Source organism: Pongo pygmaeus, chromosome 11, assembly GCF_028885625.2.
Source record: "Pongo pygmaeus isolate AG05252 chromosome 11, NHGRI_mPonPyg2-v2.0_pri, whole genome shotgun sequence".
NCBI lineage: Eukaryota > Metazoa > Chordata > Mammalia > Primates > Hominidae > Pongo > Pongo pygmaeus.
In genome coordinates, this window is record NC_072384.2 from 68,437,148 (window position 1) to 68,450,135 (window position 12,988).

The 12,988-nt window shown below is 39.8% G+C and overlaps 2 protein-coding genes across 9 annotated transcripts in view; one reads left to right on the forward strand and one right to left on the reverse strand.

Moving 5' to 3' along the window:
• NOSTRIN (nitric oxide synthase trafficking) overlaps window positions 1-12,988 on the forward strand; it is an 80,183-nt gene that overhangs the window by 66,321 nt on the left and 874 nt on the right. For 5 of the 6 annotated variants that reach the window (XM_054476913.2, XM_054476915.2, XM_054476914.2 and 2 more), the window contains 6 exons: window positions 71-196; window positions 4,170-4,278; window positions 5,479-5,567; window positions 8,364-8,489; window positions 9,723-9,837; window positions 10,892-10,981. In XM_054476913.2, coding sequence (XP_054332888.1) covers window positions 71-196; window positions 4,170-4,278; window positions 5,479-5,567; window positions 8,364-8,489; window positions 9,723-9,837; window positions 10,892-10,981 — 655 coding nt within the window. The remainder of the gene's footprint in view (window positions 1-70; window positions 197-4,169; window positions 4,279-5,478; window positions 5,568-8,363; window positions 8,490-9,722; window positions 9,838-10,891; window positions 10,982-12,988) is intronic. The other variant, XM_054476916.2, reaches the window with a different exon arrangement.
• SPC25 (SPC25 component of NDC80 kinetochore complex) overlaps window positions 227-12,988 on the reverse strand; it is a 56,707-nt gene continuing 43,945 nt past the window's right edge. The window contains exon 8 of one of the 3 annotated variants that reach the window (XM_063648261.1): window positions 227-828. In XM_063648261.1, coding sequence (XP_063504331.1) covers window positions 673-828 — 156 coding nt within the window. In that variant the 3' untranslated portion in view covers window positions 227-672. The remainder of the gene's footprint in view (window positions 829-12,988) is intronic. The other 2 variants (XM_063648260.1, XM_063648264.1) reach the window with 2 other exon arrangements.

A 12,988-nucleotide genomic window follows, 5' to 3' on the forward strand; every position in this document is an offset into this window, starting at 1 on the left:
TGGTATGCCTGGTAAGAAGGGGCAGAAACCTTTCTTCGACAACCTTATTCTGCTCCCCTTGGCATTGCAGTGCCACACGCAGATTCACTGTGCCATCAGCAAGATTGACATTGAAAAAGATATCCAGGCTCTAATGGAAGAAACTGCAATTTTATCTACAGAAAACAAATCTGAGTTCCTGTTAACAGATTACTTTGTGAGTATGAAATGGAAAAAAAAAAGTTACATTAATGGAGAATCTTAGGTACTGAGGGACTTATATTGAAAAAATTGAAAGCAAATATCATGTTTTATAAATGAAAATGATTTCTCATACCCCATATAAATTTTAAAAACCCAGCGTTCTAGTTTACAAACTGTACAATGGAAACATGTCTTTGGTATTTTCTAGAAGTAAAGAAAGTCAAGCAGGGTTTTAAACAGAATCTTCATATTCAGTCTTCTATAAAAGTAGTGCCAAGCAGACATGTTTCAGTGACCTATAATTAATCACTGTATATCACGTGGTGCTTAAATTGGTTGTCTGCACAAATTGCTGTGCAACAAATTACCGCTCCCCACCCCCACCAAAATAATGGCTTAAAACAAACATGTATTATGTCATAGTTTATGTGGGTCAGGAATTCAGTTGTGTCTTAGCCAGGTGTCTCTGAACCCCTCCCAAGGCAGCAATCAAGGTATCAGGTTGGGCTGCAGACATCTCCAGGCTCTTCCTGCAGAAGACTCACTTCCAAGATGACTCACAGGGCTGTTGGCAGGCCTCCAGTCCTCGCTGCTATTGGTTGGAGATATCATTTTCTTGCCACGTGGGTCTCTCCATGTCTCAGCCTGCTCCCCGCAAAATGAGTGATCAAGAGACAGAGCCAGAGTGCCCAAGAAATTATAATCTTTTGTAAGCTAATCTCAGAAATGACATCTCATCATATTCTATTTGCTAGAAGCAAGTCAAGTGCAGACCATACTCAAAGGTGGGTGTGACAGAAGATCACTCAAAGGGATGGGTTCTAAGGAAGTGGGAGTCACTATCAGTATTTTTCACGGTCCCTTCCCTTGAAAACCTTGGACCAGATTATCGGAGGCTTATTTTGAGGGTACTTGAGTGATTCTACTGTGGGTGTTTTTGCTGAAAACTGGTCAGTGTCCCTTGTGAGAGCCCAAGCATGTTGCCTCTTTGCTATCTTGGGGCAAATTATTTGTCCTTCTGGGTCAAGCCTCAAAGATTTTGGCCTCTGCTCCCCTCTTGATATTCTTAATTGTAGTGTTCTAGGAACTGATTATTAATTACCAAAATCTGCAGAAAGAATTCCTGATAGCATTTCCCTGGGTCCTCTGCCATATTTTATTCAGGATTTCAAGCTCCAGATTAGGGGTGTCACTATTCTCTGACATGGAGAACAAGCCCACTGGTCATGTCCTCCCTGGATTAGAAGTACAGGATTAGAAGTACAGCCAAAGCTGACCTCCCTGGACCTCTGATCAGGCAACAAGAGGGTAGAAGGGAGAGGCGGTTAGATCAGGCACTGCAGTAAATCCTGATCGGCTTTCCCTTTCCCCACCCGTCAGACAGCAGCAAATGACCAGCTATTTTTTATTGAGTCTTTTTTTTCCTACCCTGGCAAAGGAGAAGTATATTAGCAATATCAATGTCTGTTCAACGCAGAAACAAGGTAGAAATGGAAGTGGAAATGATTTGATTACATGGGGAAAGCGCTTTTTTTCTTCCAAATAATGTAGGCAGGGCCTGAGATGGAAAAATGTACAATAAAATCCATTTTCTCACAAAGAATAATAAAAATGCCCCTATCAAATAACTTGTCAATAAAATGAGGATTATTCTCCTTGAAAATTTGACTAGGGTTCTACCAAAGTGTAAGGAGGCAGCCATGATGACTTCTCATTTATTGGCATGTTCAGGGAAATTTTTGGTTTCTATAAAACTTTATTGTGTCAGAACTCACAACCATGAATCTGTTGTCTAAGAGAAAGGACTGTGTCTCAAAATGAGTGAATAGTATTTTCTTGACATCTTTAAGGCAAAGCACCCCAATGTCTGACTTTATAGTCATTGTCAATAAGTGTAGGCTGGTTTTTATCCAGTGTTATGAAATTTACATGGGCCAGGGACAACAAAGAGACCAATCTGAGTGCAAAACTTGGAGGGCTGGTGACCTGGTGAAAATATTTGTAAGGTTACCATAAATGCCATGTTCGAAAGATTGTTATCTGTAATTTTATACGTCTCCTCCAGTACTGACCTTTTCTCTAACAAATCTTTAGAAGAGAAGGACAAATGTAAGAGTTAAATGATGGCAATATACCCCATCCTGAAATTGACCCAGGAGCAATCTATCCCTGGAAATACATGTTTAAACAGTAGATGTCCTCAAACAAACCAAGGGAAGCCTTGGACTGGTACGGGAGCTATGTTATGACTTGCATTCCTTCAACAGGGAAGGACTAATGGTTTATTTAGGTGTCTTAGCAGTTTAGTCAGAGTTTACTTGGGGGGTGTCATGTCAGCTTGCGCCTCAGCTGTGGGATGACACGTGAGGTGAAGGAGTGGTAGAGCATTTGGGGTCAGCTTGGGCCTTCTTTTATTTATCTGTGTCACAGGTAAAATGAGGAAAATAAAACCAACCATTGAGTTGTAGGAGTTGCATGTAATAAATAATATAAAGAAATATTTATTTATTTATTTTGAGATGGAGTCTCGCTCTGTGGCCCAGGCTGGAGTGTAGTGGCACGATGTCTGCTCACTGCAACCTCTGCCTCCCAGGTCCAAGTGATTCTCCTGCCCCAGCCTCCCAAGTAGCTGTGATTACAGGTGCACACCACCACGCCCGGCTAATTTTTTGTATTTTTAGTAGACAGAGGGTTTCACCATGTTGGCCAGGCTGGTCTCGAACTCCTGACCTCAAGTGATCCACCCACCTTGGCCTCCCAAAGTGCTGGGATTACAGGTGGGAACCACCGCACCTGGCCTAGAATATAAAGAAACTTGTAATGTGCAATGAAAAATATGTAAATAAAATATTTTTATCTGTATATGCTTTTATAGAGGCTATTCCCTTTGCTCTAAATCCTCACACTTCTTGTTTGTGAAGCTCCATCTAAAGGTAATATCTCAGCTGGGATCCTAATTTTTCTCCTTCCTTATCGGAGAAGCCTGCATCCTCCCCTCCCACCTTGAGTCATTAGTTTCCCCTCTTTCTCCATGGGTTTCTGTCCCTCTGCCACACTCATGTTTAGCAACCTCCTCACTCCAATCCTACCATCCTATTCTTTTTTTTTTATTCAATCCTCGAAATAATGCATGTGAAAGCTCAGATATCATGAATGATTCCTCATAGCCTATGTGATAAAATTCCTACATCAGCCCTAAAATCTAGCCTCAACTCCCTGAACAATTTTTTCTTCCACTATTTTTTTGCTCGTGCAACAGGTGTCTTTACTGTTCCTGACACATTTCCCACAGTCCTCCCCCAGCCTTTTGCTCCTGCCATTTCTCCTGCCTGGAGTGCCCTTTGCCATCTTTCCTTGACCAGACAGTTACGTCTTCTTGCCTTCTCGAAGCTGTCAGCTGCCTGCACTCGTGGTGTCTGTACCATTCGTGAATGCATGTGGTCTTGTGTTGCTAGTTTCTTTAATGTTATGCTTCAAGGCCTAACTAAATCATAAACCCATTCTGGAAAGAGCATATGTGTTTTAGCTCACATCTTCCCAGTACTGAGCCAACACAGAACTCAGTCAAAATGTCTTCCACTCCTGAGGCAGTCACAGCCTGAAACACATACATGATATTACATTTGGGCCATTAAAGGACTCTAACTTGAACAAAGATAAATAAGGAAGCAGTAAGTATACAACAAATAGATTTATCAAGAAAATGAAATAGCTATAGCAAGGGTCCATCCTCAAAGAACAATCTGCTCTATTAAAAAGTGCTTGGCCCTGTGACTTACAAGTTGTGAACAAGACAATATTTTCTTATTCATCAGGTCTCGAACAGGTAGAACAATGTGTGTAAAACTAAAGATTATCCTGCTTAAAAAATTTTTTTTCTTTTATAAAGTTAAAATTAAATGCGGCCAGTGGAAGTATCAGAATGGACAGGGAATAGCAATTCTTACTTCTTCCCCCTTGTTAGACATCCTTCTTTTTTCCTAAAGGAAGAAGATCCTAACAGTGCAATGGATAAAGAGAGACGAAAGTCTTTACTAAAACCGAAATTATTGAGACTGCAGAGAGACATTGAAAAAACCTCAAAAGACAAGGAAGGTGTGTAACTATCTCTTTGAATGGCCAGAAAAGGGACCATATGATGCTCAGAGGTTTCATTCAGAGTTAGGATTAATCTGCTTTTGCTATTTGGCAGGGGTCTTCTCATTTAAAGAACCATATATCAAACTTAAGTTGTGTGAACAAAAAAAAAAAAGGAAAATCACATTTTGGTCTATTTATGAAACCTATATAAGTATTATACTACTATTTTCAGAAATGTAGCATTTTAACTGTGTTTCTGAAATTGGCTAGAATGAGAGATAATGTGTTTGGTTTAAAACATGGTCAACCAACTGTGCACAAGAGTTTTGGAGGAGTTTTTTGGATTGTTTCTTTTGACTTTTGAAACAATGTAAAAATCATTCAAATTAAATTCTGTACGTAGAAGTTAGGCATGTTAGACTGTGAAGCAGCTCTAAAGCAACAAGGATGACAAAAATGACTCCACATTTGTGATTCTGATGTCTACATAGTAGCTTGTTTTATATGGACCACGATAACTCATTGCAATGGAATACTAGAGAGCAAATTCAAGATAGAAAATATTTAGTGATGTGAATATCATAATGAGGAAGAAGCCAACATTGTGTAACTGTTAGCAATTGCTAGAATGGGTCGAATGAAAAAAATTCAAAATCTCATCTGGAAAAATAACAATCAAGATGCTTTAAGCACCAGCATTTCTCAAATTTCATTAAGTGAAGAGAAAGGTAAACAAACAGTTCATTTATCATTCAGTCAAATTTATTAAGAACTACCTGCAGAGACTCCCTCAGCCATTTAAGAAATCCTACTGGTGGCTGGGTGCTGTGGCTCACGCCTATAATCCTAACACTTTGGGAAGCCAAGGTCAGGCGCTGGAGACCAGTTTGGCCAACACGATGAAACTGTGTCTCTAGTAAAAATACAAAAATTAGCCGGATGTGGTGGCATACACCTGTAATCCCAGCTACTCAAGAGGCTGAGGGAGGAGAATTGCTTAAACTTGGGAGGCAGAGGTTGCAGTGAGCCGGGATTGTGCCACTGCACTCCAGTCTGGGTGACAGAGCAAGACACCATCTTAAAAAAAAAAAAAAAAAAACAAAAAAAAAAATCTCACTGGTATCACTTCTAGGCTCCCTTTGAGAGTGACTGACTCCCAGCTGTGTCCCACTGAGACAGTGTGAAAGGTGACTGAGAACATGATTTCATTTTCAGGCCTGGAACGAATGCTTAAAACGTACTCCAGCAACTCCTCCTTCTCTGATGCAAAGAGCCAGAAAGACACAGCAGCGTTAATGGATGAGGTAAATGTTTGCAGAGTGCAGTTTCCTAGATTTAGTGATGAAAGGGTTATTTTTAGAATACTTGTTTCTGGTCCATTTGGCCTTGTTTGCCTTTCCTTTCTCATGACATAGAACAATCTAGTGGGGGAGCTTATAGGGTCAGCTTAATAAGTCATTTGAGGAATCTGGAAAAATCCAACTACCTAGAAATGTTTGCTTTGGTGTCCTAGGAAAAGAATTGTGTCTAAAATAGTATTCTCCAAAACAGAGTCATTCTTTAAGGGCCTAGAAACCATGTGCACTTTAACCCAGTTAAGAAAAGTGACAGGAAACAAAGGATCTGCATTCAGAAAGGCCCGTATTTAGATGTAGTTCTGCCGTTTATAGGGACCTGGGGCAACTTTAGTTTTCTCATCTGCAAAATGAGGATATTGGTACTTTACCTCATGGGGCTTTTGTGAGGGTGAAATATTATTTAGTAAATACTAGCACAATGCTCACAGGAGGAGCTCAAAAACTAGTAATTTTTATTAAGATGGTATTTTCCATTCATCCCTCTGCTGATCTCAGGGTTTTCGGAGAATAACAGGAGAAAGGAAAGACATGGCTGCACAGAGGAAAGAGGGCAGTCTGGGGTGTGAGGCAAAATCTGGGGAAACCAGGAGCAACTTTGGGGGCAAAGTTCTTTGAGGGTGGGAATTGGGGTGGGGAGATGGTAGAAGAGTCAGGGAGGTGGGCCTCCTGGCCTTTGTGCTGAGTGTGTGAACTCTAGCCCCATAGACATTCATGGGGGTTGATGGACATTTTGGCCACTTCAGGGGAACCCACGTGAAAGGGGTAGTTAACAAAAAGCTGATGAATTTTACATAGGAATAAAAATGAACAGATATATAGCACCAGTGTGCAACATACGGGTTTCTGCTGTGATTAGAGATCAGGAGTGGACTGGGGTTAATCTGAGAATCATTTAAGGAGATAAATTTTTTAGCAATGTTTTGAAGGATACAAGAATCTGGATATTTTCTTTTTCTTGCTTATAGCCTAACTAACTTTCTTGTGAATGTAGGTACCTGATAATTGTACCCAGATTGGCAATTTCAATAGTTCTTTGGTGAAAGAAGACAGATGCAGTGAGGTATCGCTGACCTAGTTTTTAGATAGGCTTTCTTGAGTAAGGTGCTGTTGCAGAAACAAGCCTAACACTTCTTGTAAAAGAAAGTAGCCTGCATTGTGTGCACTTGGGAACAGAGGTCTAACATACCTGCAGTGACCCGTGGCTACAGTTTTTATGAAATTATAAAACAGACTGTAGGACATTTTCTGTGACCGCACAAACTGTTTAGTTAACTATTCAATGCAAATAACATGTGCCAAAATAAAGTCATAAAGAGCACTTCATGATGCCATTGGGTTATACATTTATTCCTTTGGCTGTCCTTGCACAGAATTTTGTCATTGTCATTACCAGCATACATGTATTAGGATTATCTGGGTCCTCTCACCTGAAGCACACAGTGGAGGACACAAGGAGGGAGAGAATCTGACCCTGGAACTTCCAGTGTTTATGATCTGGTGAAGGAGCAACTATGAACCTTTAAGTGATGAATGCCAAATATCCCCATGATTTCATTACGCATGCTCTGCATCTGGGTAGACAGAAACTAGTGATACTGGTAGATTTTGTGTCACCCAGGGAAGGTTTCTAGGATGAGGAAACTTTTATTTACATTACATTATTCCTTATTTCACTGTATTTTGGTCCTTGAAGTGCCATATTTGAATCAAGAATGTTCACACGCATTCTTGATTCAAATCAAGGAAAAATTGTTGAGAAGACTGGAGGCACTTAAATACTGTCTTTAGATACCAGAAAGAGGGCCACATAGAAAAGGAACTAGATGTGCTCTATGAGACTATCAAGTGAAGGTCTAATGGTAGAAGGCATGGGGGAGCTTTTAGTTTTGTCTTAGGTAAGCCTGACCCACAATGCAGTGGATTCCTCCAACGATTAGACCTTCTCCATCAATTGGACGTCTTCTGTCCATGGCTGTGACACTCTGGCAGGGATGTTAGGGTTAGGAATTCCCATGCTGGAGGTGTGGGGGAGAGAGGGATAATGGTGAGGAGGGGGCTGGATAAGCAAGACCCTTCCAATGCTTAGATTCTGTAACTTAATTCACCCTGGCTGGACCCAGCCTGACAAGGTAATCATAAAGTTTCTAGTTCAAGGTCACATCAAGAACAGACAGAGACTAGGAGTATATCTTTAGCTTGACTTATTATGTTTATACTCAAATACCCTAGAATATTGTTCCCAGTTTCCAGAAGTATTCCCGTAAACTTTGTGGATAATATAAGACCTCACCTTCTCGAAGAACAAATGAACCTCACATTCAATTTCATTTGAGTCTATTGATGTTAATTCAATTCTGTTCACAATATTGAGCACTGATGGCTCATCTTCTTTGCAGACCACCAAAAATCTACCTTCTACAATTAACACTTATTCCCTTTCTCATCCCTCAGCAGAAAATTGAGTAAAACCTCTTCATTGCCATAAAATATTAATATATTACCAGGGTTTCCTGTTTACCCCCAGAGTACAGAATGAGACACAACAACTAAAACCTCCCTCTAGACTGCTTAAAGAGTTTATTCCTCCATTTTCTTTTCCTTTGGCATTTTCTGTGAATATCTGTATGAGTTAAATGCGTACTTTTCTAACCTTTGTTATTTTGAAAGTTATTCTGATATTCCTATCCAGTTGTGCCTCATTTACTAGAAATTTGCTCACATGGCCAAATGATGTATCCACAGAACAATTTGAAACTAGACCTTTTGGAAGCAAACTCCTACAAACTGTCATCAATGTTAGCAGAACTTGAGCAAAGACCTCAACCCAGCCATCCTTGTAGTAACTCCATCTTCAGGTGGAGGGAAAAGGTAACATTCAAGGAGACTGGTTGTAATTTCTTGATTGGGCCTGCTGGGTGGAGTGGCTTAAAGTAGCATCAGGGCAAAAAAGGTGTTAGGAATTCTATGTGACATTAATATCCATACAGTTAATAAGATAAATGTTTTTATTTCTTTTGAGCACAATAACAAGAGCTAGACACAACCGAATACATTCTGTGTACACCAAACTTCTATGAGGAGAAGCTAAAAAACACTTTTGATTTCTTCTTTCTCATCATACCTGAATTTTATCCTTTGGATGTGCTTTTACAGTAAAATTTCTATTAAATTGAAATTTTAATATTCATACAGACCTAAATTATAAGATTTTTGTGGTATGTATTAGTCTCATCTGTTTAACATGGTGCCTAATGCAGATAATGCATCAGTACAGCTCTGAAATTCACATACACCTATTTTCATCGTGCTGCACTCCAGGAGTGGGATGAGCAGGTGAACGTACATAGTAGCTATTGCTTGTAGCTATTTTTATTACTGATCAGAAGGGGGAGCTGTAATCATCTTGTGAAGGGACAGTTTTCTAAGGCTCAAGAGCTCGGAAACAATCATTTACAGGGTTGTGATCATTTCACTTGCATTAAGCCAACTAAAGTTGTATTTGTAAAAGTAATGCTATGAATGTTACTATTTGACCTAGACACACAGGTTACAATTGGAAACACAGGCTATAAAGTATAGTAATTGTGTAATTGTGAAAATATTAAGGCTTCAACTCAAAACTGAAACACAGTAGGGCTTAGAAATCTTTGAATTATTTATACCCCTCAGTTTAAAAACTTCCAGTCCAGGCGCAGTGGCTCATGCCTGTAATCCCAGCACTTTGGGAGGCCGAGGCAGGAGGATCACCTGAGGTCAGGAGTTCGAGAGCAGCCTGGCTGACACGGTGAAACCCCATCTCTACTAAGAATACAAAAATTAGCCAGGCATGGTGGTGGGCACCTGTAATCCCAGCTACGGGGGAGGCTAAGGCAGGAGAATCACTTGAACCCGGGAGGTGGAGGTTGTAGTGAGCCAAGATCATGCCACTGCAGTCCAGCCTCGGTGACAGGGCAAGACTCTGTCTAAAAAAAAAAACAAAAAAAGAAAAAAAAAACAGAAAAAAAAAAAAAACTTGAGGAAAACAGCTACAGAAGAGTTAATTTTCATGAATGTTTATGATAATCGTGTTATAAAATATGACTTTTTATGCCATTTGAACAGGAGCATACTCATAGCTATGTGAAAATATCTCGGCCTTTTTTAATGAAGAGATTAGAAAATATTGTGAGCAAGGCATCTTCTGGTGGCCAGAGCAATCCAGGTTCTTCAACTCCAGGTAATCCCATGCCCACAATCATTTTGGCTACTGGCGGGGCACATTGCTACATTTAAAGTTTAATTTCAGAGCCACTTTGACCTGTATCTGTTTAAGGAAATTTATATTTCCATCGGGACTGATTAATTTGTTAGACTCTGTAGCTTTATGTAAAAAATGGGAAAAAGTTAAGAAGAGTAGAGGGTTGGGAAAGTATCTTATAATATGAGAAGTTGCCTCAGATATCAGATGACTGGCATCCACCTTATTCAAATGGCCTGTTATTTGCCATCCACATAATCACATCTAAACCATTGTGAGGAGCTTTGTCGCTCTGTCTCCATAGCCTCCTCCAAACTCCCATAAGAAGCCTGTCCTCTCTGCAAGACACATGGTGATCCAGGTGGTTTGCCAGGGCTTGGACTCATGGCCTACAAACCCCTGTTAGCAGCCATCTGACTTCAGTCATTCATGCACCCACACACCACACTGCTCTTCATCTTTCAGTACACACACACACGTGTCACTGTCCCTGCATGTTCAAGTATAATTACCATAATCTTGACTATCTAGTTTTTTAAATTAGAAATTGGTTAAAAAAAAAAAAAAAAAAAGAACTTCAGTAAAACCAGGACATTATGGTTCACACAATATATTAAGGAGTCACTGTTGCATTGTTTGAGAAACAGTTCCATACACAGCTAGGGATGATGATAACATGCACATGCCCCAAATATCCCGTATTTATACCTGAATGGCAAAACTGGTGAATGTTTTCCAAAACATGCATGCAATTACTGTTATTATACAATGATGTTTTTCTCTAGACTTGCTATTTCATGTATTATAATATAGTTTTTGGTTATATAACATATGCAGTCCATACATATAGAAAGTGCATCATAAATGGTTATTGAATCAAGGAATGAACATTATATAAAATTACAAACTTTCCTTTTGAGAAAAATTTAATATATTGAAACTCTGCATCACACTGTTAAATAACCAAAGAGCTTCAGTTCATATTCATTTGCCTGCTAACACAGCATAGTAATTACAGCTTTATCTATTTCAGCCCCTGGTGCAGCCCAGTTCAGCAGCAGACTTTGCAAGGCCTTATATTCTTTTCAAGCCAGGCAAGATGATGAGTTGAATTTGGAAAAGGGTAAGAATCATTCTCAAATATTTTAATTGCCTTCCCATATTGAGATTCTTCGCATGAATAAAACCCTGTCTTAGGGTGGCAGGCAGCCTTAAGAGTTACTACCATGTCAAATCGGTTCACGCTTCTTGAAAGATAAGCACATCTAAAACAAAAGCTCGCATAATGATAATAGCTAACGCTTATTCTGTTTACTATGTGTCAGACATTGTTGCAGGCCTCTTGTCCAATTTAACACTCATGAAACCCTTGGAGGGTTTTATTGGCATTCCCATTTCATTGCAGAGGAGACTGATACACAGAAAGGTTAGGTGCTTTGGCTAATGTCACAGGCTGTGGCCACATGGGATTTGAACTTGGAAACACAGTCATGTTCCTAATCACAGTGCACACTAGGGTAGAATGTCAGTGATGGAAAGTGATTAGAGGTGTACTCCACCTTTTTATTTTTTAGAAGCTAGACCTGCAGGAATGTGAAGTGACTTCCTCTCTCGACACAGTGTAAGTGCAAATTCTAGAACCTAGGTCAGCTGACTCCCAGCTTAGCGCTGGTCTCACTTACTTCTCAGAAAAGCTTTTTACAGCCAGTCTAAAGAGTAAGACCCCCTTCTTTGTGTCACAGAGTTTTACTTAACATGGAAAGGTATTACGTAGTGGCTTTATAATGTAAACCACAACATTATTAAAGAAGAAAGTCTCCAGCCTCAACCTTCTTTATGTGTCCAGTTAGAAAACATGTTTGAATGTTAGCGCTAATGCAGAGATTTGGAAATGGAAAGGTTAGTGAGAAAGAGTAACGTTATGGGGGAAAGAATATTATCCACAAGGACACGGCTCCCAGAGCCAATGGAAAATCAAGATACATTTTGTAGCCAAACGACAGGGATACCACACATTTGCTATTTACTGGGTGTTTCCTTTGCAGCATTTGCCAGTCATATCTCTCCAGGCAATTACTTTTCTTCCTATGTGAATAAAAGACATACTTCCCAGGTGCCACCTAGAACCCATGGATGTGGCATTTAAGTTACATCATTCACAATAAATTGATTATCTTGTTTTCAGTTCTCTGTTGGTTGCAAAGCCTACTTATACTTTATGTTCTAAGTAGTTTCTTCAAATGAAACACGACATTGGAGGCTTAAGGAAGCTGGCAATACAATTTGAAATCATTTGTTTGAATTCTTGTTAATAGATTGTGTCAATTTACTGACCCGAGGGAACCCATCAGAGGGAGAACTTAGAGACTGAGAATGATCTCCTTTAAGAATAGTGATTTATGACTAAGATAGAAAAGGAGTTAATAGTCTACTTTGTCTTAGAAAGAAAGTTGCTGAGGAAAAGAGTGAAAGGAAGACTGAAAAATCACCTCAGAATGATGCCAAAGAAAAAGTAGCTTTTGGATCCCGAAGGGGGAGATCTTTCTACTTTTATGACAAGAGCCATGTTTCTTGTCCAATTCTCTATGGAATTCTCTTTATTTGAATCATTGCTTTAAAAAACATTATCTCCAAATTGATGTTGTATTAAAGTTGTCTAAGTTGTTGACTTGGGAGTTACATTTCTGTGCAAAGCTGTGAGTTAAACTTTTGGCCTGTGAAATCAGGTATAATGCAGAGGCATTGTCTTGATCTTAAGAAAAGACTGTTGGTGAGACATACTTATAGCAGCCAACATGCCAAACTATCAAAAACACCAACATGTGAAACCCTCAAAGTACGGACACCAAGAAACAGTTTGGTGACAATCCATCAGCTACATAGAAAGTGAGCCAGGCAGCATAAGGATATATGACCCAACGTGATCTTTTTTTTTTGAGGCAGAGTCTTGCTCTGTCACCCAGGCTGCAGTACAGTGGTGTGATCTTGGCTCACTGCAACCTCTGCCTCCTGGATTCAAGCGATACTCCTGCCTCAGTCTCCCAAATAGCTGGGACTACAGGCGTGTGCTACCATGCCTGGCTAATTTTTGTATTTTTAGTAGAGATGGGGTTTTACCATGTTGGCCAGG